Genomic DNA, 26867 nt, shown 5'->3' with positions numbered 1-26867 from the left:
GGAGCCCCAAAAAGGAACTAAATCACAAACTGAAAGTCCATTTTGCATTTTCACTTCATCATAAGAACCATTAGGATTAGGCCATTTGTCAGGGGGGCAGTTTTCACACACAATGACAACAACAGAGATGTCGCTTTGTCCTTTGTAGTTAAGCAGTATTTGATAGGTGGACAGAGACTGAAAATACCAGGATGCTGGTTTCCAGTGTACCAACAATTGAGTGTGTTTTAACATCTGAATGAACATTACAAGAAATTCCCATGCAGTGCTGAAACACTCACTGATGAATATAAATCCACTTTTCACTCTTCTTTTAGCTCTGTTTTTGTCTCTACCAACTCCTCAGGGAAATATCTGGCTCTTCAGCTGCTAAATGCTTCGCTATGTTCACCAGCTAGTTGCTAACAGCGTGTGTTTGGTGCAGAGCGGGGAGTGTACACTGAAAACAGCTGCCTCATAGCTGAAAATGATACACTGTGATCCAAAACCCGTAAACAGTGAGCTGAAAGCTCTTTATGGAGCTCTGTAAAGCCACAGGGAAGCTGACGATTCAGGTGATAATTATGTATAGGTTCATCTCTTCAAGTGACGCCTCGCCTTTTACATCATTTTCAAATCGTCATTGTTATCACATATGCAATCACATTTTTTTATCAGCAGTGAAAACGGTCATTAGCTGCAGACCTGTTTCTACCTCTAACCATACTGCAACCTGTTATCATGCATAATGTGTTATTCACACAATGGTCCACATGAGTTAAAATAGCTACTTCCTTAAAGAAATGAAAACCGAAAAATAAAAACTCAGCCTTAACTATTGAGTTCACACAGAAAATGAACTCTGACGTCCCATCAAAACATTATGCTGGAGACCTTTGCCCCTGTCATTATTACCCCCTGCTGGTACTGCAATGTCATTGCACTTGTGACACGTTGAGGTGAGACAAAACGTGACACTGACACGGTATCTTCGAGTGGATTGGCGGGTGTATTACACGCTGACGTGATACTGGGCCTCATACTGTATTACTGACTGCTTTATGCAAGTTGACCAATACTTGCATACAACATTTTGACTCATCACAGTAGGAAAAGCACAGGTGTTGCAGGTAACATTAACGATGGCTCTGTATAATTCAAGTGTCACAGCAAGCCTTGACAGTGTGTGAGCCAGCCTGCACAATACAAGGATCCTGAAGCTGAACTAAATGGAATTCAGCCATAATTCATTTTATTATTCACACCTGTGCTTTTCATGTGAAAATGACCCCCATTGTCATAGTTTCTGGGTCATCTGAAAGCATCAACTCAAGACTTTTGATACCTCCAACCCGAATTCAGATCTTGGTTATTATGGTTTCCATGGAAAAAATGCTGCTGTGGAAAATGACACTGAGTCTATTGGGTTTACTTGCAATTAGCAAATGGTTGCTTTTAACTGAAATGTACTAAACACCAAACTGCACCCTGCTGTGATCGATATGACTGCACCTCTACTGTCAGGTTTGGGTTAGGATACCCTGCTAGCAATAACTGACATCTAGCCGTCCTCTGAAAATACTCTGCTGACTTGTAGTGCCACAGGCACTTACAACCAGCATCGGTATCTAGCCACCACAGCTGAATTTTAACTGAAGAGCTGGTCTGAGGGAGTGGTGTCTGCTGGGGGAGAGGGCTGAGGGAAGTGTGTGTGTGTGTGTGTGTGTGTGTGTGTGTGGGTGTGTGTGGGTGTGTGCGTCCTTTCCTGTACATCTGAAGGTTTGTGATAATTAATATGTGTTGTGGGCTTGATGAATGAGGACAGGTGGAGGATTTCATCATGCCTAGACAGACTGACTCCCTCCCCGGGCAGGAGGGATCCATGACCTGCCCAACACCTCCAAAAAAACACACCCCTCTATGTGTGGCAGGATCTACCCTTGAAACTCTCTGTGTGTATGTGTGTGTGTGAGTATTCAGCAGTGTGGCTCAGGTGTTCCCAAGCTGCAAACCAAAGTGCACCTGGTAAAAATGTGTTCATGTAAATGCAATTCACTGTACTTTGTTCTGCTTATTTATGCATACTTTCACATGCCTCGTGCATAAAGTGTGTTATATACCGTGAGTGGGAGTGTGTGTGTGTTTGCGTGTGTTTCAGTATGTGTCTTTCTCAGAGGGTAATTACTCTATGTCATCTGCAGGAGTGTGATTAATGAGCTTCTGGTCAAAAGGCTGTGAGCATAGATGTCCTGGCTTTGGTCCCTAAAGCCAGTTCCTGATATGAGAGGCCCATTCACATTCTCTAACTGACACTCCTCCGGCTCTGCATCGCATTCAGAAACCCACAATACAGCATCTAATATCAGTTATAAATATGAAACTCTCACTGTAGAAAGTTCGACATCTTAAAATGCTAAAATCAACAGTAGATTTAGATAAAACCGTTTCCTCACCTTGTTTTATTACACTTAAACATTAGTTGTACAACACATACACTACAATTCTAAACTAAGTTTGGAGTTGCCTGCCATAAAAGCTTGACTTTGTACATTTGGCTGAAAGGACCACTCAATATTTTTGAATGGTATTTCATGCTTTTAGGTTGTAGAAAGTCCTTGTTACAAATAGATTTTATTTTGTACGAAAGGTTTGTAAAAAATAAAAAATAAAAAATGTTTTGTACTTGGAGAACAAAACACTGTGCAATGATTCAACCAGACTGACAGCTGAGAGGGCAGGAAGAGACAAAGATACCTCTGAATACAGTTACAATGAGTATATTAGAAATCACCAGTCACTGGCAAAGAAATAGGAAGCTTAGCATCAAAATCTGTGCAGATTTGAATGAGCCAGTTCATATTTCAATGTCATCAGCAGGTGTGCTTCTTTAATGTATTGATTAAAGCTTCACAATAGAAATGGAAGGTTAGTTGGGTAAGGACTACTGGAATTGGATGACAGAATATTGGCTGAACATAGTATCACAGTTTAAACCTATTCAGTCCACCACTGAGCAGACTGCTGAGGAGCCAAAGAAAACCGGTTCCCGAAATATGAAGAGCCCATTTGCACCGTAGTGGTTCAATAATGATCTATGGTCACGAATACTTTTCTGGACTGGAAACCAAACTCAAAATCAAATGGTATTTGGAGGAAGAAATGGTCAGAACAGTGTTCTCCCATGTCATGCAACACTGCTGGGACATCGATGGCACGGAGGTTTTAATCACTAAATTATTCTATTTCAAATGTAAATAATGCATATGGTATCTGGATTCTGCAAATTTTAATCTATGTTAAAATATCCATTATTAAAAGAAAGGAGAAATGTGGAAAAATAAATGATGTAACATTATATCAAATGTTTAAATAAAACCCAAATAATCGGCTCAATACGTCATGCTTCAGCTGAGATAGTGTGCGTTCATCATGACCTGTGATATTTTATACAGTCACACTGATATATGTTCAGTCACCTGTGTTTCTGTGCTGCAGTCATAAGACCTACTTTTAACCAATGTGAGACACCTCTGCAGGCTGTCACTCTGCAGGCCCAGACCAAAACACATTTATAAATCCAAAAATATTTATTTGAATGTATCAGAATTTATTCAGTATTTCTCACATCTAACAACCTCAAAATACTAAAATGAAAATGAATCAATAAATTCACAAACTCTGATGTAAAATTTCATGTTTTTTCCATCGTAATTTTCTGCATCTATCAGAAGATTTTAAACTTTTTACAACAAAAACGAATCCCATCAGAAAAACATTCAAGGTGCTGTAATATTCAACATAAACAATCCACACACTGTGGCTTTAAAGTCAAGAAAAACAGCTGAAGCAGATTTTTTGGCTTGTACCGATATTAGATTCCTGCCGGACTGTCTTTATGTGTAAAAAGGAAAACTGTTGAAACCTTTTTGCACAAATTTATGCACTAACAGCAGCATGAGGGTCCACAGGAGGCTCCCTTTTTAAAAATACATAACTAAATGAACATCATTCTGCAGACTGCCCCCCCCCCCCATCCCCCCAACTCTTCCTTGACAAAGACAGCATGTTTAATTTAAACGTGATCACAAAGTGAAGATAGTCCTCCATTCTCAGAATATGCTCCACCACTACACCCTCTCTCTGTCTGTCCGCCGGGGTACCAGCAGAATTTAATACAAAGCTCTCTGTCAAATTACGGTATCTGGGATGTAGAGTGCTCACAGCTCTTTCGACCCCCCACCCTCCTTCCCCCTTCTGAGCAGTGGATGAGTGGACAATAACAGGGCAATTGCACTGGGCTTTGGGGAGCGGCGGTTTCGAGCGCTCCCCCAGCAGGCTGGTGCTCACACAGCCAGTGTTTGCAGTGAGGATGGGAACCGCCTGAAAGGAGGCCCCTCTCAGCGAGCAGAGGAAGTGGGTGGGGGGGAGGTTTAATTTAGCGGATGGTGGCACAGGGACCCTCAGGGCATCACATAGTGTAAGACACGCACATACCTGAACAGAAGTTGTGACAGACAAGTGAGCCAAGGAGGGTGGGGTCTCTGTCCTCTAAACATCCTGGTGGCAGGCTGGGAGAGCTGGGAAATCCGCTGCTTCTAAATGGAGCGATTTGTGTGTGTGTGTGTGGGGGGGGGGGGTGCAAACGTTTCTTCTCGACCTTGATGGCACGTCTGTTCTTATGAATTTTAATTAACAGAGGTAGATGAATAGACCTGGTGGAGCTGCGTTTGAAAGAGGAGGGTTACATTGTCATGGTTTTTCTTTTTCAAGGTCAGCAGTTGATCCTGTTCATTTGGTTTTCAGCGTGGCTATTAGCTTCCAACCCAAGTTAATCGATTTATATTTGGTGCAATGGAGAAAGTATCTTTTTATTGGTAATGTGAAGAAGGGCTTCATGGTTTCTGTGGCCTTCACTTCCCCCTGCACACACACACACACACACAGATGTCACACATGGCCTCTAAACCACACGCACTCATTTGAACAGCTACAGTTATCTTCCTCAGGCTGTAACATAGTGTCACCATTCTCCAGAATAAATGAGAATTACAGATTCACACTGGAGGTGTGTAGCATCCTATCCACCAGCCCCTTCTGCCTGTGACCATAAAAGAACAAATATGATCCCATACCAATCAAAAGAAAGCAGCAATTTCATGCCCCCTTATTCCCGTTTCTCTTTCTGTTGTAAACCTTTAGCTGACAGCTTTAATCCAATTCTGCTTATTAATAAGCAGTAAAAAAAAAAGAATTCCTGTTCATTGCCCATATTTTAAGCAGCCAATAGCGAGGAGAGCGAGAATCAAATTGCTAAAATGAGACGTGCACCCACTTCTGCTGTGTATCCTCATAATATTCATAGAAAATGTAACTGAGGAGGGCCGAGTGAAGGTAAGGAAGCGTGAGCCAGAGGGAAAGTTTATTTTTTCCTTTGCCTAACATGGCTACAAACAATATGTAGCATTTCATTAAGCACACTAAGTGGAAGCATCGTCACTGTTTATTATTGTTGTGGAAGTAGGGGTATTCCAGGAACATTACACTGGTAATTGCTACACTGGGTGTTCTATTTTCAGCAAGAGAAATTGATTTCAAGTTTTTTTTTTCTTTGCTTCCTTCCTCTTGGCTTTCTCTAGTTTGTAGATAGTCTATTTTATTATAGGCGGCATGCAGTTTGTTAGTGGTTGATTTTGCTCTCAGTATTGGATTGTGCTCTCTTTTGCCCTTAGTCCTAGTTTAGCGACATAAATTGGTGAAGAACTTCGTGCAGTATGGAGTATAAAGGTTAGACAGAAAGAGCAAATGCATGTGGGAGAAATGTTTCAAGCTCATTTATACCTTGTTACAAAATTTATTCTGTACCTGGACAAGAAAATGTTTGTTAAAGGTGTAAATGCACACAGAAAACATTACGAATGAAATGTGCTCAGGCCTTTGCAGAGATCAGTGTGTCATGCAGTCAGAGTCTTTGAATGGGGACCAGTTTCAAAGCATGACATGAACAGTTTAACTCATCATGATGATTGTCAAAGATAAAACACCTAATGTTGATCTGACAGAATGCAGTGGTTTATTCTGTCTGAGTTAAGCTTGTTTGTGTCACTTAAGAGAGAGAGATCAATGTCAGTTAGAGAGTTTCTCAACATGTGGCTCTTAATGTCCACCTCATTCTTTTTAGGAAGCATTTCCGTGCTGTAAAGTCAGCTCGATCTCAACAGAAAAACAGCTGTAATGATTGCCTGTGAGCAGGTTATCGCAACCCATATTTATGTTTACTGTTAGGCAGCGACCTCTAGTAGTCGTAGTAATTATGATTGGAGGAAAGGGGGAAGTCATGTGATGTAGTGAAGAGTAAGAAAGTAGCAATGTGGGGTGGATGGAGACTGCTGTGTGTGTCCTGTGAGAAACCAACAGTCAGCGTTGACTTATTTTAACTTAGATAATGGACACGTCACGGATGTAACAGCAGTGTTCTTATTTTTAGCCCAACCATGATCTCTTTCTAAACTTAATCAAGTAGTTTTGGCACCTAAACTTATGCAAACTGTTGACCATGTGACGATAAAGGGTCGTATTCTGGTATTCTGTAATGGTCATGTCATTTTGGGAGTCATTGGCAATCAACCTATTCAGTGGTTTAGGTAAGAGGACATGTTTGATAACACAAATTAGATGTGCATTATAACTATTTAATGCAAATCACGTATAATGTTCACCATGTTCACTGCTTTAGTTTAGTACTTTAGCATGCTAATATTCGCTAATTAGTACCAAATACAAAGTAGAGCTGAGGATGCTGGGAATATCATTAATTTGGCAGGTATTTAATCATAAAGCAAAGTATGTGACAAATTAAGAATTAGATCTGATGACAACACTGGATGAAAAGCTACCACATATTACTCAGTTCATCCTGAGAGGGACATAAATGTGTGGACCATCATTTTATCGAGCAATCCATGTGGCAGATGCTGAAACAAGATAAAATAAAAGTTTGACCTGCTGGTGGGACTAGAGGAGAGTCACGGATCACCCAAGTTATTAGGATTCATCCTCTGGCGACCAGGACTGTCTGTACTAGATTTCATGGTAATACTGATTTTGAAGCAAAGTGTTGGACCAACAGACCAGTGATGACATCCCTGAACTGCATTCTGTACACTGACCGTGTGGTAGTATAGTACATGCATCCGAGGTGGACGAAAAAAAACTTGGGGAAAAAGCAGAAAAATGAAAAAAGGATTTTCTGAAGCCATCACATCCCCAAAAATTTGATGAAGTTTAAAAGGCGGGACACTATTGGAGCCAGCCATATCAAAAAGCTATTCACAGTGTGTGTCAGCCAATAAGCATCCATCACTGCTCAGAGGAGAAACGTAACGCTGCACGTTTAATTGTCATCACTGTTTGGGGAAATGTCATCATTTTTGCAAAAAACTTCATTGATATGAGGATGTAATGTAGAAATGTCATCATCATCATGGCTGGAATCATCCTCGCCGTGGGTAGAATAGTTATCCCTGTGGGTGCAAACATTATCACTGCAGATAGAAATGTCATCACCATGGGTACCAATGTCATCACTACAGGTAGAAACGTCATCTCAGGTAATAACATACTCACTATGTCCCCTACGTGTGGTCATATATCATAAAATGGGCGATTTTCATCCTTGGAGCCAACAAGAAACTCAAAAACAATTGACAGTGATGTGACAGCACTGTCCAGGAAAAATTGGGCAGTTATAAAAATAGACCAATATACTGCATGAAGACATCTTGGCGCAGAGCAGAGCTGGATGAGGAGTTGCTTCTTAAGCAGGGATCAGACTCCAGGATTTAAATAATCTCAACATATCTCATATTTACAGGCCGTCCGCTCCAGATTTCTCCCATAAAACCTTGTCGTACGTTCCAAGAGAAGCTCCCACCTAACTGTGAGATAAGGACGGAAAATTACAGATTACAAGATTCATTCGGATTTGGAAATAGGATTTGGAAAATTGGACCGTCTTGAATATTGCAAACATGTGCATTCTCACAATGTGTGGTGACAAACTCAAAACAAGCATGGAGCTAGGCCAGCAGTAAAATCTCTGCAGAAAATGCAGTGAGAAACTCATGAGGATGAGAGAATGTCTGTACAAGTGTGGAAACTGGGAGATTTTGGTTTTGCAGCAAGAGCTGTAAGCCCTCTTAGTATTAAGCTTTTCTTCTAAAGCTGGTGTTCACTGTTGTTGCTGTGACATTTCTTTTCACGACACTTTTGCTACTCTCAAGGCTATGTATGTGTGCTATGCTTGAAACCAAGTCTTGTTCAATCATGTCCTCTACCATGAGGTCGACATTTGTGATTCTGAGTGAAACACAATTAGATGAATAGTAATGAGATTAATATTAATTATCTAATAACTTGTTTTTTGACTGAATACCTGAATAAAATCACATCCTCAGCAGTACTTGTGTACTAGTTAGCAAATGTTAGCAAGCTAGCATGCAAAACTTTGAGCGGGAACATGTAAAGATTAAATATACTGAACATTAGCTTGTTAGCATTGTCTGAGTACTGTAGAGTTATCGTGTGGGTGGATGCCCCGTTGAAGATGAACATGAAAGATGGCCCAAGTCATAAAATCGAAGATAACATCACAATACAGTTGTAGGGTGTAACAACCAATTAGACTTGGCTGCTACATGCCGCTGGTGTCAATCCCATTTCACACATTGGGATGAAGTAGGAAGTAGCATCCACCCATGAACTCTGTGGTCTGCATGTTTGGTTTAAACAATGGGACAGTACAGGTCCCTTTCTGAGTCACTGCGTGTCATTGGAGTAAAAGTTGTAATAAGCACAGGTTGTTTTACCTGGTCAGTGAGCGCTTCTTAACACACCTGATGTGGACATTCCACACAAATGGATTGGAGAATGATCTGGCTTCTTTACTTGTTACCTGCAGTGGCCATGATACAACAAAATGTCAAAGTCACACAGAAGAGAAGAGAATTTCTTGTCCAATGTATCATGGATTAGTTGTCAAAATGGCAAAATCTTGGTTAACAAACTAATCCTGACATGGCAAAGAAAATACACATTTTGTGTGTACAGTATATTGGATCTTTTGTATGTCTCTGTTGTCACCCCCTCATCCTTTTACCTGCCGTGCACAGTGCTCATCCATAACAGGATCTACAGACAGAATACAGATAACAGCAAATGGCATCAGATTGGTAATTATCAGGGTAGCATATCTAAATCCTGATTGTGTTATGAGGTTTAACTGAGGTCTTTGCATACTTGCCAAGATAGCAGTTTGTGCAGTGCTAGCAGTGCTACACTTCGGCAGTAACTCTTTTCATTCATATCCATACAATCCTTAAAAACATTGGACAACTCCTGGTTTGATCAATTATTGCTGCACTTTGTCCTGCTTGTTATTTTTGACTGATCTGTGAACCCGTGTGCGGGTGCTATAATCAGGATCTCCTCTACATGCCTGGAATGTCTCTGTCGATTCTCTGCCCATGTTAATGCTGTAGCCATGCAACAGGTCTGAGTGTCTTCTTGCATTTATTCTGATTAAAACCCTGGTCTTCTATGAAGGAGCTGCCACTCAGCATTACAAAGACATGAGTTTGCTGGTTTGCCATAAAAGCCTGCACATATTTCCCTTTTTTTCTTTTTTTCCCCTGCCAGTCAAAAGGGGTTCAAGGAATTTTTCACTTCAGGGATTTGCTTTGATCACACTGGCTTGGACGTTTTCTCTGCTATGTCCCTGAGTTGGTCTTGAAAGGCTCTGACTGTAAGACGGAAGTGGAGTGGAATGATTGCAGACAGGTAAATCAGCATGGATATATGATGGATTATACAGTGACAGCATTCATTGAGTGTAATGTGAATGTGTTTGCTGCAGTGACATCTAATTCCACTCCTGAGATTTTCTGACCAATCTCATCATGTGTGCTTTCCTGTTGTTTTGACAAAAAATGCCATCCTAAACTCACTGCAGGATGCTGGCAATGTTTCCTTTGCCACGGCCTGTTTTATGGAAAAGAACAGTGTCTTATGTAACTTAAAGTAACATTCACCAAAGGACAAACAAAGGCACTGAAATGGACTAAAATAGTAAAAAAAATATACAATAAAAAAAAGCTGTAGTTGGCCACCAGAGGAGCTGGATATTGAAAATCACTTGTCCACATCTTTCCTTGTGATTACATTGTCATTGAAAAATCAAGATATTCATGAGCACAAATGTGTGAGAACCCTTTTCTTGTCCTTCCTCCCTTTGAACAAGGAGCCTGTTCACTTCAACCACCCAAGTGATGACGCCCTCATGACAGGTGAACAATGCAAACATGGACAATACATTTCAGGATACAGTTGCCATGTGACTGGCTCGTTCCACGTGGAGGTCAGAGAAACAATTAAGGGATGTTAATGGGAATGATTGGGGAGTGTGAAGTGGGAGGGCTGCTGCAATAATGGAGCACTGTGATGGAGTAAAGCCTGGTATTACACAGCCAGTTCATAAATGGTCCTCCAGCATTCAGTTTACGTGTTGATTCACTGGCGTGATGATAGTCCATCAATTTTTTCACTTTGAGTTTCATGTGTATTTTGATATATATTTAGTACATTTAGCATTTTGAAATTGTGATTAAGAAGTTCCAAAGCTTTAATTTTCCATTTATTTTCTCCTGAGGGGAGCATAATTGTGTGTACCAAATTTTATGATAATTCATCCAATGGCTGTTGTGACATTTCATTCAAAATAACAAACGTCAACCTCTTAGTTGCTCTTGGGGAAATGTCAGGGGGGCTTCAGGCATTCATGGTTCCCAGAGTACCATGTACCAATCCAGCTGAAAGATGTTGACATTTCATGGCAATCCATCCAAACATTGAGATGCTTCACTCAGCATCAACAATATCAGCCTCTAGGTAGTTCTAGAGGAAAAGTTACAGGTCATCCTCTGGGGACCATGAACGTCTGTACAACACAGACTTCCATCTGGATGAAAGTGGTGGACTGATCAACTAACAATTCTGTCCTAGAGCTGGAGACTACCAAATTGCTCATTCGGCCAATGGATGTTGGAAAAAAATTAATGGTGAACAAAAAATATGTCACCACAAAATACATCAGAATTACAAAAAAATACAGACTAACAATAGTATAGGTGTATTTTTGCAGCTCCATGCTGGTTTTAAACTGCTTGAGACTCATATGAAATGTCATCAATAAACTGCTAGCATGTGATGCTTCATAGCAAATGATAGCAAAGGAATGAAACGGGCAAAAAACAGTGCTGACTTCCACTTTCTGTGGAAAGAGTGCTTCTCGCTGCTGTTTGGCAGATTCTTCACTCTTATGTTTCAATTCATCACTTTCTGTAGGCGGAGAAGATTCTGTTCATGCCTGACACCACATTTTCTCTGGGGCAAATAGGGCAAATCTACAACATCACAGGGGACATTTTTTTTAGGCGCAATTTGTGATTTATGTCCACGGGACAAGTATACGTTTCCATAAAAATGTTGCCTTGTGCAGCTTTAAGAGGCTGGTGTGTGTGGGAATGTGCTAAGGGAAGGTAAACAGTCACGAGAATAAAAGAGGGGGTAGATAGAGAAAGATAGATAGAGTGACACACGAAGACAAAGAAAGAGACGGGGAGGTTTTGTCGGCATTCCCACAGACTGTTATCCCTGGCGGGGCTTTATCAGCAGGATGGTCATCTAATCAGCCTTCACAGTGGGACAACTACATCAGTTAACATCAATGATAAATCATATTGACAGCTATTGCCTGACAGAAGGGGGGTAATGATAGAGGAGGGAATGTGGAACTGTTGAAAAATAGACTGAAATTAAGGGGAATTAAGGGGGGAAAGAAGAGTGATGGACACATTTAAGGGAATAAAATTTTCTAAGAGAAAAGAGAAGCACATTCGGGATAATTACATGGATATTATCTGTTCACTTACTGTACTTGAATTCTACCACCCCCTCTTTCTCCCTGTCACCCGTTTCACCATCGTCACCTCACCCACTGCACCTCTGCCTCCACTTCTCCAGCCTCCCATCCACCCACACAGTGCCTGTTACCGGCGCTTAATGGGTGGAAAAAAAAAAAAGGACAGGAAGTATTTATAGATTCTATTGAGCCTGTGTTTTGCATGATTAAAAAAAACGGAATTCAACTGCAGGCTATTTTCCCACCAGATCCTGCAACCTGCAATCTTTTTCAATTTTTTTTATTTTTCGGAATATCTGGAATTACAAGAGAAGGAATGAGTTCACCATAATGAAGGGGGGCGGGAATGTTGGAGGTGGGGGCTATGGATTCGGCTGAACCGGGGTGTCGGCTCACTCAGGAGACAGATCGTGCTCCATTATTGATGAAAGTGAATGGCAGAAGGTTTCAGGAAGGGCCCGTGCTGGACCGTGTCTGCTTGTCATGTAACATTAATTGACACAACCTCTGCGGTGGCACAGGAACCCACCCGTCCAGGGCTCCCGTTTCAGATTGCACCATAATTTATTTAGAGGAACAGTCGATTGAACAATCACTGGGGTGGTTCAGGCCCATCCTGTGGTGTCTGTGCAGCCGTGCTCTCTTAAAGGCATGGCTGGTTTTGCTGTAGGATATCACGAAAATGAGATCGGGTCATGTTGCAAGAGGTGTTCAGTACAAACTTAAAATCTTTAACACGGGCTCTTTAAAGTGATTACACTGAATCATCACAGTGCACCTCCTTCAGCTTTCCTGTGGGAGGCATCTGGGACTGTCTCCCACGCAGTGAGAAAAAGCAATCAAACTGCACTGTCAGTGAGTACAAATGTTTGACCTGGACTGAAGAAAATATTCAAATCAGCAAAATTATATATAATTTCCACTCTGAGTAGTAATCATGTTCTGTTTAGGTGCGTCTGTGACGTATACAGCCTGCACTTTATTGACTTATTCAACTATAGCTGAAGGGCTGGACCAGGATTTAGTAGAGCAGGCTGACAGTATTTATTTATTTTTGTAAATATGTGACTGTTTCATAGAAAAATGACTGTGACACAACGCTGTTGTCAGTTGATGTCATCCGTTGATGATTTAGTCTGTACCCAGTTCATGAAAGGTTGAACATGAGCTATTCTGAACACTGTTTGTTGATCAGAGCCCTCCTGCACAGAGGCGATGCATCTGCTGTTTGCAGAACCAACAACTGTGGCTCGTTTGGGCGAAATATGAGAGGGCAAAGCAAAGATAAGAGGCTGCATTTCATCCACGGCTATATTTCTGTAGCGGTGCAGGCGAACAGGATGTGGCAACTGATTTTTTGTCACCTTGTGGCCAATGTGACACTGTGCCGGATTCAAGGTGCGATTAGGAGGAATACATTAATCAGCCAGTGCGGGCTGTGACATGAGTCATGACAAATCAGATCACTTCTTTTCTTGGCTTTTAAAAGCAGTCTGCTGTGAGCAACCACACTCAGACAATTTAGCGATGGAGAGAGCAGTTCAGAGCAAAAATCCACCTCAAAAGATTCTCTGCCACAAAAGCCTCTCTCAACGGGACTCTGAAGTAAATATATGGTACCTGAAATTAAATTGCCATGGGAGGAGATTGCATTTGGCTACGTGTTCCTGGATCCTAAGAGAACCATTTTCCAAAATAGGAAACTGTTCAGCGATATAGAAGAAGAAGGATGGTATTTGCCAGCCTTTTAACTCTGTGCATCATGACACATGTTGGAAGTTCTGTGTTGGATGATAATCATTAAAAGCACAACCAGCAAGGATAAAGCAGTTAGAATGGGGAAAAAAAAAGTTTTGGGACCTCTTGATATGGGCACTGCTTGGTTGCCATGAAAATAACAGAAAATGACTACTTCCTCTCTGTGTCCCTGTAAGCACATGTACCAGGAGCCTGACACCGAAATTACCTACAGGAGGACTGCTTGATTATTACTGACACCACTATATTGCACCTTTTGCTTCCCAATGTGACATTCACTATAACAGTGAGTTACCAAAATACAAAATGACTGCCATCAAGAAAAGAAGTCTTTGTGCATCTGGTAAAAATGCCAGCACAAAGCCCACCAATGCTCTGTCACAAAAATAGAGCCTTTGAGCCCTTTTAGACGGAGCCACTGGCTGATTTATGTGTTGTGCTCTCACCATCAAACTGAATGCATTCACTGACAGTGGAAGCACTGAGATTTGGGTTGATAACAGCCAGTGATCACCCCCTCCGACAACATGATGACATTCACCCATTTAAATCTAGAAGTTTCTCAGTTTTGAACACTAGTTTGAAATTGGTTTTGAATGCTTCTGGGGAAAAACACATTCACGTTTTTTTCTGACCTCCTGAGGATGGACGTGGAAGTTTTGTTTAGCCCGTATTACTTCTAACTAACTTCTGATTATAAATTACTTGCAGTCCATGATTTCTTGCATTGTAACTAAAAGAATACATTATTTAACTAGGAGGGCACTCGGAGGATGCAGACCTCTGCCAAGGCCAATAATCCACTCTTCTATGACATGCAAATCCGCAAGCACAACCACTATATATGTCTGCATGTATTTCCGAAACTATTAGAATTATGTCAGAATTGTCAAAATACAGTTGTGCAAAGTGGAAGCCTCAACATCATCTCTGTGGATTTATTATGTTCTTCTAAATTGGAGCTATTTCACATACTTAACATATTTGTGAAAACCAGAAAAACCTTTATTATCACGCACATATGTACAAATATCAAATGTTTAGACTGAAATAACATCATGAACATGTATGTTCATGATGTTATTTCCGTAACGACTGCTCTCTGTTTGAAGTTTGAGTTACTGCACATGTGGGCTACTTCAGAGGATTACTGGTACCTGTGAATGTGGTTTGTGATTTGAGGTGGATTTATCGTGTTTCTACAATCGGCTATGTTTCATCAGTATTGAACAACTGGATTTTAAGATTTATGGCATTCATTCCACCAATGCCAAATGGCTTGTCTTACAGTGTTAACAAAAGTGAAAAATAATGTGTGTATCTGCCAAGTGATTGGGATGCGCTCCAAAATTTAATGGGTTCTTCTTTGGCCCCGTGCTACACCCTTCCACCAAACTTCATGAAAATCAGGCCAGTAGTTTCTCTGGAATCCTGCTGACAAACAGGCAAACAAAGCTCCTTGATGAAGGTCATAAAAATCTTGGAACAGAAATCTGAAACTGTAAAAGTGGAATTTGGGCCAGGGACTATGCAGAGTGTACTCTGCTCCAGCTAGGAAGAGATGAGCTGCACAGAGCAGGCAGACACAAAAAAAAAAGTGGCCAAAAGCTTTTGGTCATTCAGTGTTTTGTATTATAGGCATCATTTCAATGGTATTTTGATGCTACTGCTACTAATATTACTCTCGCTACTATTTTCAACATAAAACAGGTCCCACATGATTTATTGGTCATATTTATAGGCAAAAGCCATTAAAATCCTTAAATTCATCACAGTGTTATGCAAGTTTAAAAATGAGTTGCCACCACAGTAAGTACTGACAGCTTACTCATTATCAAAGGTGTCTCCAAAACTGGGAAAAACAACTTGCTTAAACTCTCAGTAGTTAACTTGTATGTTTTTGGTCACAGCCTGCATTTCTAATCTTCATGTTCGCATGCTTCTCCAGTGGTGCGCCCGGTCAAATGACTCAGAAGATCCTGGCTGCTATCGGTTTAAAAATGTGTCATTAAAAGAACCAAACAAAGCTCATATTTTGCCAATGTGCCATTTTAATTGAGCAGAATGAAAGGAGTGCTGAGGCAGCAGTATCCGATCACACTGTCTGGAGCAGGAAGCAAATTGGTCATGCAAAACCAGCCCCTCTTCAACAAACCAATTAATTATTTATGGGCTTCAGTGGAGCAGAGAAAGTTAATTTATTGTTATCATTATAAGAGTGTTCTGTTTGGGTCCATATGAGGAAGACTGAGGCTACAATTACAGGCTCCACAGATTAGAGAGAACTTCGTATGACTGAGGCACACATATACACAGATGCCTCAAAACTTCAGTGATTTACTTCAGGATGAAGATGGGCAAATGAATGCAGGGACACCAGTCCACGATGACACGCTGTATGTCAGGGAATAATAACACTAATTAATAAATGAATTTAAAGTGGGCTCTTTTAATACCTCTTTTACTAATCATCATTATATCTGTCTGCATTGTGGAGTTTGGAGAAGATATAATAATGGTGGATTAATGTTGTTGGATTGGTGGAAATGTTAATGTCATCAAACATCATTATTTCAGTAAATAACATTTGTTGCTGTGTCATCCTTAACTGCAGTTGAGAATGTGCAGAAAGTCCATGATTAAGACATTATAGACACTATTCACCAGATGAGTCACAATGGTGATTGAACATATGGAACACTGGTAAAAGTATTGAATATTTATGTATTTGTACTTTTCCAAACTAAATGTTGGTCTTGACATTCCTGGAAAAAATGCTGGATTAAGTTACTGCCAGTGCAAACCGAACACTTCCTGCTGCTGCAGCTTCACATTGAAAGCATTTAAGTTGACTTTTATTATGAAGTAGTCACAGGAAATGGCATGTGTTTGTCAGTGAAATTTGTACTTCATGTTATCGTTCATCAAAAATGCATCTGCAAAACAAGACAACGTTAATTTTGTGCATTTTCTTATAGCCGATCAGTTTGAAATATTAAAGGGAGGAATAGGAGGAGAAGGAGCAGCCACAGTGCGCTGTTAGATGAAGGCGGCACACCTCCAACTTCTCAGAAACAAACTCCTGTCAGCCTCACTGTGCCCTGCTATCTGCAGACTCATGTGCAGCATAAAATCAGATCAAGGTTGTTCACAGAATGATGGAAAAAGGAGGCTTATTGCCTGCCTTCTTTATCCCCGATAATTTGTTTTGCTGCCTCATAATTATGCGACCTGTTATATTAACACACATTTGCTGTTACCCCCAGCAGTTAACATTAGCCATAATAACATATTGGTGATACCAGACCAAGTGCATTCTGCTGCTTCTCCTTTTCAGTGCAGTATGTAAGAAAATGAATGCTCTATTTCTCCTTTCATTTTCTTGCTGTAATTACAGGTAAAGTATTTTTTATTTGGAAATTGTCTTTCTTATCCATATGATATATCTGTATTGTAGAGTTTTTTTAACTAATGATGCTAGAAGTGGCTACTTCGTCTCTTAATTAATTCAACTTGTGTGACGTGACCTTATACCATGTAATGTAGTGCATCCAGTGTATCAGTGTTAACTATATGGAGCTGAGTGAGACACATACCAGAGAACATTCAAAGGCTGATATTTAAATAACAGAACAACTGAAATGAATAGAAATACATATTTTAATCACAAATGAAAAAAGAGGTGTGTGAAGTTTGTGCTAATGACTAACAGCGTTCTGCGTTCATGGTGAGCAAGAGGCCACAGCTTTGACAGGCACCATCACATACTGAAGAAATATGTCTTCAGTTGTCATGTCAATGTCAAAGCTTGGCAACTTTGACAACAATATAAGGCCACTGGAAAAACATGGAGCTTTTATGACACTTCTCTCAGACCCGTTGCTGTATCTGTTCTTCATCTTCGGGCCGCCTAATCAACTAAATAACTTTGATTTGCAAATGTTTACACCTCCACGGGAGCAAAGAACCATAACATGAGGGACACCGAGCGAGGATGCCATTGTTTCTGATTAGGAATTTATTATTTGCTGCCCGTCTGCCTCTCTGCCCAGTGCACGGGCTGATTAGCAAGCTGGGGAAGGATAGGTAATGACGATAACACTAAACTCAATAGCTGTTTTATAGGCAGCGGTGCTTTATGATGCTTGCACTAATTGCCGGTGTGATTAGTGAGGTGTCTGTGCCCTATCTGGTTGCTCCGGCTGTCCTGTGAACTGAGCTCTTGCAGACCCAAGCATAGGGGAAGTGTGGGTGTGCGGCAGATCATTGCAGGAGGAAGACACAGGGGCATAATCGACTTCCCACTTTTTCTGCCCCTGTCAGCCCTTTCGTGTGCGCTGCAATAAAGACAAATTAACTTAAAGGCAATCAGAGGATTTTTTCTTGATCTCTTGGCAATAAGGAAATCTATTTCTAACCGTCAGTGAGAAGAATAAAGTCCAAATGAAAAAAGGAGACTGACAACATTAGCTGATCTGATAGCCTGACACTTATGTGAAGAAAAACATTTCTTTCTGCTTTTGAGTGTGCCTGCTCTGATGGAGGTGTACTTCGGACTATTTGTACAAAGGCAGGTGTCCTCAAACATAAAATACTTTGAATATGTTCCTCTCGCCCTTACAGCTGTGAAAATACAACATATTGAGGCTTCTGAAGGCTTTATGTGCATCTGCCATTCAGTCTGACCTCAATACTCGAGCGGCTGACACGCGGTCACCGCTCCTGTGGCCAAGCAGACAGTCAGTTCTGAAAGTGAGATGACAGCACTCTTACCGAGGCTTTTGTTCAGGTACATTTTCCTACCAGAGGGTTCTGCGTAAGTGCATTTGCATGTATTTCAAGTTGTGTTTTGCATACTTCTCCACATGACCTTTAGCCTGGTTCTCTGAGCAGACTTCTGGTTTCTGTTGTCTCACTGTGTTTCTGAAGACACTTCTCTCTGTTTAATACTTAAGTTTGTTGTGTTTATATAAGATGATCCATCACATAGTATTTCTTTGTCGCTTGTTAAGTATTTTAACTGATAATTTGATCCAGCGTTGAAATGAAAATATTGAAATTAGCTCAGCTTAAAAACACGAGTTCCCTTTGCTATTAAGCTGAATAGATTTATTCATTCAAAGTATGCAGGGTCAGTTTTGTAGTGCTATATGACAACCCTTGAGCCTCTATCAGTGATCTGCATTGAGTTGCAAAGTTGGAAGAATTAATTCAAGCATCCAGGTTCTGCAATATGGAAGTCTAGAATGGCCGTGCTTGCAATAATCTTTTATCTTGAGATCATGAGTTAATTATTCCGTTATCTTTTTTTCTCATGATAATGTGTTAATTTATCTTATCTCCAGAAAACAAAGGGCAGTTTTCCTGAGACGAGATAATTTATCACAAGAAAATGACTTTTGTTTTCTCCAGATCACGGGATAATTATGAAGTGCTTGAAAATGAGTGTTTGGTTCATTTGATGGCACAGCGGGGCTAGTCTTCTCCTTAAATGACAAGAATTCATCTGAATGCAATGCCATGTCTGCCTGCGTTAGACCACCACTGAAGAACAGTCTGACGCACTGACAGCTTGATCTGACAGTTTAACTTGACATAGTTAACTTGTGATCTCCAGATAACATTAAACCATTAAACGAAATAACTTCAAGCACGGCCATTCTTGGTTTCTGTACTGGGAGTATCAGTGTGTAAGTTTAACATAGTTTGCGTTCAAATTGGAGAAAATAGCTACGTCTTCACACGCAGAGTGAATTTCCTTTGTAGCTTTTGTTAGAAGACTCTGAGGAGGATGTTAACCAATATACAGTACATGGGAGCATGTGACGTTACCACTCCTGACTCGTCATACACAACTTAACTTAAAAATAGGTCAGTGTTCACTTATGGTTTCACACGGGACATGATTCTCGGTCTCCTGTGTGAAAGTTCTGTGTTTGACCCTTGCAACCACCCCCGCCTCTTCTATGTGTGGGTTTTTCTTGCTCTCTATACTGCATCACCTTCGACGACGCGTCAAAACATAATGCTGGAGGGGTGCCAACAGCATCACAGTGTGAAGCTTAAGGCCACTGACTGGGCTGCCATATTTGACATGTTGGGGCTCAGAACAGGCTGGAATATGCTCAGTATGTTTCTTCAGTAAGTTCATTTGATGAGATTAGCGAACACTCAGCAGGACATTTATGTCACAAGACTTCATGTCAGAAATGGCCAAAGCTAAAAAAAAAAAAAAAAAAACTTGACAACTTCAAATACAAATCTTATTCATAATAAAACTCGATTTCATCGTATTCCAGTATTATTTTTTCTGATGTTCATATTCAGACATTGGGCCAATATGTTTTTGTTTTTTTGTTTCTCAGTGGTTCTGCTCATTTGGGTTGATATTGAGCTTCCACTGTGCTTCTGTCCTTCACATGCTTGCTGGCAGGGTAGCGCTGAACTGCCATCCAGGTTTTCCCTCTGTCTCTTTGTCTCTCTGTCTCCCTCTCTCTCTTTGATGTGTCAGTTGAGTCGGGCTGGAGCCGGGCAGGCAGCCATGTCCATCAGCTCCATCCATCAAGCAGTGGGCCGGGTGGCAGAGAGGATGACGGGCAGCAGAGAAGGGGCAGATGTTTTGGAGGAACTGATATGTGTTCATGTCCACGAGGGATGTCATTACGTGGCGGACAGAGAAACATGTAGCTGATTAGCAGCTTATTAAGTCAAGGACACTGGCTCGCAGTAACACACACGGCTTTCATTTGGCTTGTGGTGCTGATGGCTTGCCAGTCACTGAGAACCTGAGTGTCTCAGACAGATAACCTCTCCTTCTAATTAACCGCTGCTCTGTTCTTTAACTCAAAGCTCCTTTTGAACGGCTAAAAAGCTCTGGAATCTGTGCTGCTTTTGCCATTTCAACTACAGTTTCCCTGTGTATGCCTAAAGGGGAGAACTCAGAGGTACATAAGTTTTGTGGATTTATCTCTCACAGAGGCCACACTGTGTTGTGCAAAGTAAATAAAGCAGCCTCTCCCTGAGGGCATGTAAGGATTGTAGGAATTGAGGAAAGTGGACAGTGCAGCGGAGAGAGGGTTTTACCCCTGATCCAGGACAATGGTTAAATTGGTAATGTTGAGAATCTCATCTGAACCCTGTGTTTTCTCCTTTAGTTGGATCTCCTGAGTTGTCCTCTGTTTCCTTTGAATAAGCCCTGCCATGTGTTCGTAGAAATGTGGATTTACTCCAAATCACATCAGCCTTGTCCAGCAGGCTCTTTTCTTTGTTTTCTTTCCATCCTCCTCCATCCCTGCCTCCACTTTTTATCACCTGTATGTTTAATACAGTATAGCTTGCCGCATCGTAAATTGCCGCGATGCGTGTGCCTTTCATGTGTTTTGAGGGGTTAGAGTGGTAAATGTGTTCAGGGTTATGAGCACAGTGAGAAACACAGGTAGTGGTGGACTGCTTAATGGGGCTCTGGATAGCCTCAGTTAAATAGAGTACCGTTTCACTGACAATACACTCTTCTTTGTGAAAGAGTGATAATATTTCTCTGGACAGCTGATTAAATGTTTTTATGTGCAAAGAAAATGAGAGACAGAAACAGAACTGACCTCAGATATTCATCTTATCCCAAAGTCGACATATTTTCACCAGTGGACCTTGAAGGATATAATGGTTTATTACAACTGAGGTCTTATTTTTGTAGTCAGACTGTAAATACAGGTTTTACTTTCTGAACCTGATTTGCACAATTTGCATCAAAAAGTGTACCACGTCTTTTCAGAGTCATAACCCAGTCAAATCGCAACACAGACATATAATCAGCATGATTTCATAAGGTTACGGTCAGCATGTTTACTTGGACTCAAGTAAGCAGGTTACTCAGAGAAACCAGGTTACACAGGTAACCAGGAGTGTGTGTAGATACACTGCAGTAACATGATTACTAATCTTGGTTAGGTTTAGGAAAAGGTCATGGTCTGGGTTCAAATAAGTACGGCAGCTACTTAAATTAAGCTACATATGGGAGTTACGTTACATGCATGATGTAAGTTAAGTACGTTCTGTAAGTGAACTTTCAAGTCACACTCGACACAAACAGCAGTCTCCTGGCGGAAAGTCCTATGCACGATCCATCTATTCACCTTGACTTCGTCCCTAATTGGAATTTCATCATAACTAATACGGCCACTAGGGGTTGTCTAACAATAAACAGAAAAAGGTGGTTATAAGCTGCTTGCAAAGACGATCTATACAACTGTGTGTATACAACTGACCTCTAGATATACTTGTGTTAATGTAATGATCTCCCCTTTCACCCACTCTTTTGTCATACTTGTGTACTTGTGAAAGGCCAATTACAACCCAAGTGTCTATACGTTACAGCAGTCGCCATCCTCAAGGAGAAATCTACTGGGGAAACTAGGTTTTCTAATCCACGAAATCAGGGTTCCCATTTACATGACATTTAAGAAATCATAGTGAGGAAAGCCGACTGCAACACGGTTACTTCATTGCATGTAGCAGAGTGTAAACAAAAACTGTTAACAGCCAATGCAGCAATACTTTTTAGGGTGCAGACTTGTCAAAATGTAGAGCACAAATGTAAGGCTATGTTAACTAATGTCTCCACGGCAACCTTATGCTTCCTGTTTATACTACACAATAACATCAAAACATTAGCGTGTAAACTATATTAATTAATGAATTAAGGAATTATAGACTTACTGCATTACCGTAGTGCACGCTGCTTTCCTGTGCAATGGATGATTTTTAAGAACCTTTCGAATGCACTAACTTTCACTTTTAATTCCAGATAAAGTGGCTAAGATGATCTCCCAAAACAGCCGGCTTGTTCCCATATCTCAGCAGTTACTTTGTTACCTTAACCAACAGAACTGGTGGCAAATAAGTCCCAACTTATTTACTCCAAATTCAGCTAGAAAGAGAATTAAAGAGGTGTGATATGAACAGAGCTTCGTGCAGTGTGTACCCGAATCTCCCCACCGGCTAACCTGTCATTCGCATTATAAATAACAAGCCAGTAAGCTGGGAGACGTGCCTCGTAGTGTTTTCCCCTCTCCTGGCTGCCAACTAGTTGCTCTCAGTTATCTCTGCCTTTGGCTGGCAGTGGGAGTCGACGTACTCTTGGTTTTTCAGCCATCTCTTCGCAGCGTGTCAGGTCCAGTTTAGTACTTGAAGGCAGGATGTGTCAGAATCACAGCCCTCTCTCTCTCCAGGCTGTCTCGCTCCCAAGGTGAGTCAGGCCTCGTCACCACTCTTATAGAGACATAGCCCATCGTGTGGCGTTGGTAGACGGCCAGCAGTTAATAGCCCTGTCGTGATTTGTCAGGGAAAATACTCATCTGCTGAAGAGTGCAATCACTTAGAGCAAGGTTAGTGTGTTTATGGGTTGGAAGGGAGGTAGACGGTCCAATGTAAATCTCCACAGTCTCAGCATGGTTGAGCCTTGGCAGGGACTGGGTGAATACAATCCTAAATTGATATTGACAGCTTGCAGTAGAGAGAGGAGTCCAAATACAAGCACATTTAAGGCTGTGAGTACAAGACAGAAACATTTTTAGGAGTAGTAAAGCTTAAAATTGAGAATTTATGGATTTGGACTGGCGTCACTGAGACAAATTCCTGCAAAAGTCACTGACTTTCTGTTTGTTTGTCCTCTCTCTAGAAAGAGTTCCTGGCAGCTACGACTGAAAGGGACATCTTTGCCCATCTGGGTCTCGAGTACATCGAGCCTTGGCAGAGAAATGCGTAGGTCTCCGCTCCTCCCTGACTGGATGATATCCTGTGCGTACATCAGTGTTTATCCCATCTGCTTGCCGTTCTGTGGCTCTACTGTGATTCACTTTCAAACAGCTTTTGATTTCCATACAGTTTTGTGTTGTCGCTGCTGTTATTGTTGTTGTCTGCATTCCACACGGGTGTATGATTCACAATTCTGCTTATTGTCTCCCAGCGAGTAAACACTCTCCCATACCATTCATGGCTCGCCTCTTAAGTGTTGTAATCATAGGCAGGTCACAAAGACAAATCAGTCAGAGTATGAATCACCTGGAGTGCCAGCGAGGTGCAGGGGAGGGAGTCTGAAAGAAACACAGAGGGAAGGGGGTGTCCACAGAGAGAAGACAGGAAGTGATGAGAAAGGCAAGGGGAAGGGAGCTTTTGTCAAGCAAAATGTTGTAATCACCCTCCTCCTGGCAGCAAAGTGTTCAGCATGAAGCTGAGCCAGGTCTCTGGGGAATTGAGAGGCGGGTAATGAGCTTCAGATAGAGGAGCGTTCAGCATCGCCATTTAGCCTCCATTTAAGCCTACGTCCACTGGAGATCATTTAGCTGGCACGCCGCTATCCAAAGACCCATAGTCTCCGCTCTTGTTCCACAATGACTCCCCTTCCCCAGATGCTCGGCTCAAATTGGAGGCAATCATCTGCGCCGGGAAATCAGGAAGAATTCAGGCGGAAGGTAAATGAGTCCACTAACCACGTGGATGGAGCTTGGCATTCAAAGCAACTCATAAAACATCCATTATCTGACTGGCTGGACTTTGGCTGATGTTTTATGTATGATTGTTGCTTATCAAGATTTGTGTCCTTATTTGTCAAATGTGCGGCGGTTCCGTGGGACAATGACCCACTAATGAAGAAACTTTATTGATCCCTGTGGGACATCTGGGGAAGTCTGACTTGTTACTCCAGTGATGACATGACCTGCCCTGCTGTCCACACCCCAACCCACTTTCCCATGATGCTCAGCCCCCAGTTTATCCCATGGTGCCTCAATGAGAGCAGAGACAGATGAGTTCAAGGCATTCTAGTGAATCACCCTATTTAAAGATCTTTAAGTAGAACAGTCCTGCACTTTGAGTACTCGACCCAGGCCTCCTCCCACCACCCTTTCTTCTTCCTCCCTCTTGGTCTCTGTCTTTCTTTCTCCCCCGCTGTGTTGCTCTCTCAACCTCGCTGACACAAAACAAACTTTAAAGCTTCTGAGTTGCAGTGTTAACCAGATGGAGCAAGCTGAGGCACCCTGGTCTCCTGGGTTATCTAATGTTTTCACTTTAAAGCGGGCATGAATTCTTACCAAAAAATAAGAGATCTCTCCAGAGGGAAGCAAACCAAGCTGACCTCATTGAATTTACATTTGTCCTGCTCTGTTTTTCTTAATTGTTTTTCAAGTGCGAATGGGATCTCTCTCTCTCTCTCTACTTTCACATTAAATATTCATCAGTGTAAAGCGATTAAAAGGCTGTAGCTCTCAATTTAAGAATTCACACATTGTTGTTTTGGTCTCAGAGAGTCTTAAAGTGTTTGTAAGCTGAAAAGCAAAGAATTAAGTGTAGTATGGTGACACTCTCTGCTCCATAGTTCCCCATTTAATTCTTATGGAGCAATACATTTGTGCGTTATCACAATGAGACCATCTTTTCTCTTCGTTACTTAATCTGACTGTAATTTAGGAGATTGCCGCAAATGCCCAACAATACAGCTAGTTATACTAGAGTATTGCAACACTTAACCTTGGTGAAGTCGGGTAATTACAAATTGTAATGGAGGAAATTCATTTGGAAAGCACGTGGCTTGATAGACATTTTTAGTCTAATGGAAAACTTTCAGTGTTTGGGATGAATCAACAAACCATAAGTGGAGATTTACTTATTAATGGTTAACAAAAGTGTTGCTGAATTCCCTATCAATATTAAAGATCCTTTGAATAATCATTCTAATTACTTTTGGCATTACCAGTAATCTCCATTCAGAGGTGCCAGGTTGGTGCTTTTTCTGCAAAACGTCAGCTGTTTTGATGAGATTGAACGAGTGGCATATAAGTGATGCATGACCTGATGATCAGGCAACTCTCAAGTTGGGGAAAAACTGAAAAGCACCAATATGACAATGTAAAAATACTCTATTACAAGTAAAAGTACAGCATTCAAAATGTTACTCAAGTGCAGCTAGAGAAGTATTATTGGCAAAATTTACTTCAAGTGTTCAAAAAAAATTAGTTGTATTACTAAATATTTAGATTTCAGGCGTAAGGTTTTAGGTATTTGTGCTCTTTGCTCAAATATATGTACACAACTGAATTATTCTCCAATGATGGAGGACATCCGTTACTTCTTTACCAAAGTGTAACAGCTTAAGAATGTTCTGTGATGAATCCAAACATCAGCCGTGACATCAGTAACATGTAACAGGTGTAACATTATTATTATTTTTTTTTTAAATAACCGTCATCCCTTCCCCTTATTTCACTGGTGAATTATGACTTGGCCGTATTTATAAGGTGAATTAGCCACAGCTTGTCCATCTGATTAGTTAGCTTGTGAATGAGAATCCAGGCGGAAGCAGCCTGACCAGCAGGAGACACACAGGCAGGAGAGCTGCAGACTCTCAGCTGAGCTCTCGTCACAGTGAAAATTATTCAGAAGCATATTAAATACATACAAGTGGAAATCCTAAGATGGTAAAAAGGTATGTTGAAGCATAACTTTATTAGCCACAGGAAAGTCTTGCATTGTTCTAACAGACACTGCAGCACTTGCTGTTGCTCTACACAGACTAAATATTTGGTGGAGAAATGACTTGACAAATTTCATTAACTCATTACTGTCCAAATTTCAATCTCGCTTGGAGAAATTGTTTTTGCTGAGGTCCAACTCTAAAGCCTCAGATCTAACTTATTTGTTTATTCATCACTTTCAGCCAATCACATATGGCCATTTTCTATGCAAATCACTGCCTTTGGCTCTGCACAGTCTGGCAAACACTCCCTATTTTTGCATGCTCGATGTCTGAGGTTTGACTGAGATGACAGATGTGTGAATATATGAAAAATTGCTTGCAAGAATTTGCATAAAAGTGCTTGATTTGCTGACAAAAATGTATTTTGCCATCCAATCAGTTTTCATTTCTACCTATGCAATCATTTCCAATCCCCAGTTTTCTCTCTGTGACATTCCAGTGCCACAAGCCTTCAATCACTGCAGTCTGACAACCACTCTTTTAACTCAGTCAGATCCATCATGACTCAAGAGCTTTATATTGACAACTTGATGGTATGTGCCAGCCAGGTCTCACTCATTCTGTGCCTTGCAAGCTCATAGCATCACTCCTGACCTTTTAACAAGCATGTGCACTGTGATACAGTCA

At 41.1% G+C, this 26867-nt stretch overlaps 1 protein-coding gene across 1 annotated transcript in view; it reads left to right on the top strand.

Moving 5' to 3' along the window:
- dntt (deoxynucleotidyltransferase, terminal) overlaps nucleotides 1-23482 on the top strand; it is a 77092-nt gene extending 53610 nt beyond the window's left edge. Inside the window, exon 11 of the mRNA XM_076743614.1 lies at nucleotides 23388-23482. Coding sequence (XP_076599729.1) covers nucleotides 23388-23474 — 87 coding nt within the window. The 3' untranslated portion in view covers nucleotides 23475-23482. The remainder of the gene's footprint in view (nucleotides 1-23387) is intronic.
- The last annotated feature ends 3385 nt before the right edge of the window (nucleotides 23483-26867 follow it).

Source organism: Chaetodon auriga, chromosome 11 (assembly GCF_051107435.1).
Source record: "Chaetodon auriga isolate fChaAug3 chromosome 11, fChaAug3.hap1, whole genome shotgun sequence".
Lineage (NCBI taxonomy): Eukaryota > Metazoa > Chordata > Actinopteri > Chaetodontiformes > Chaetodontidae > Chaetodon > Chaetodon auriga.
Note: the sequence above shows the minus strand (reverse complement) of the source record. Positions and strands in the feature narration are given on the sequence as shown.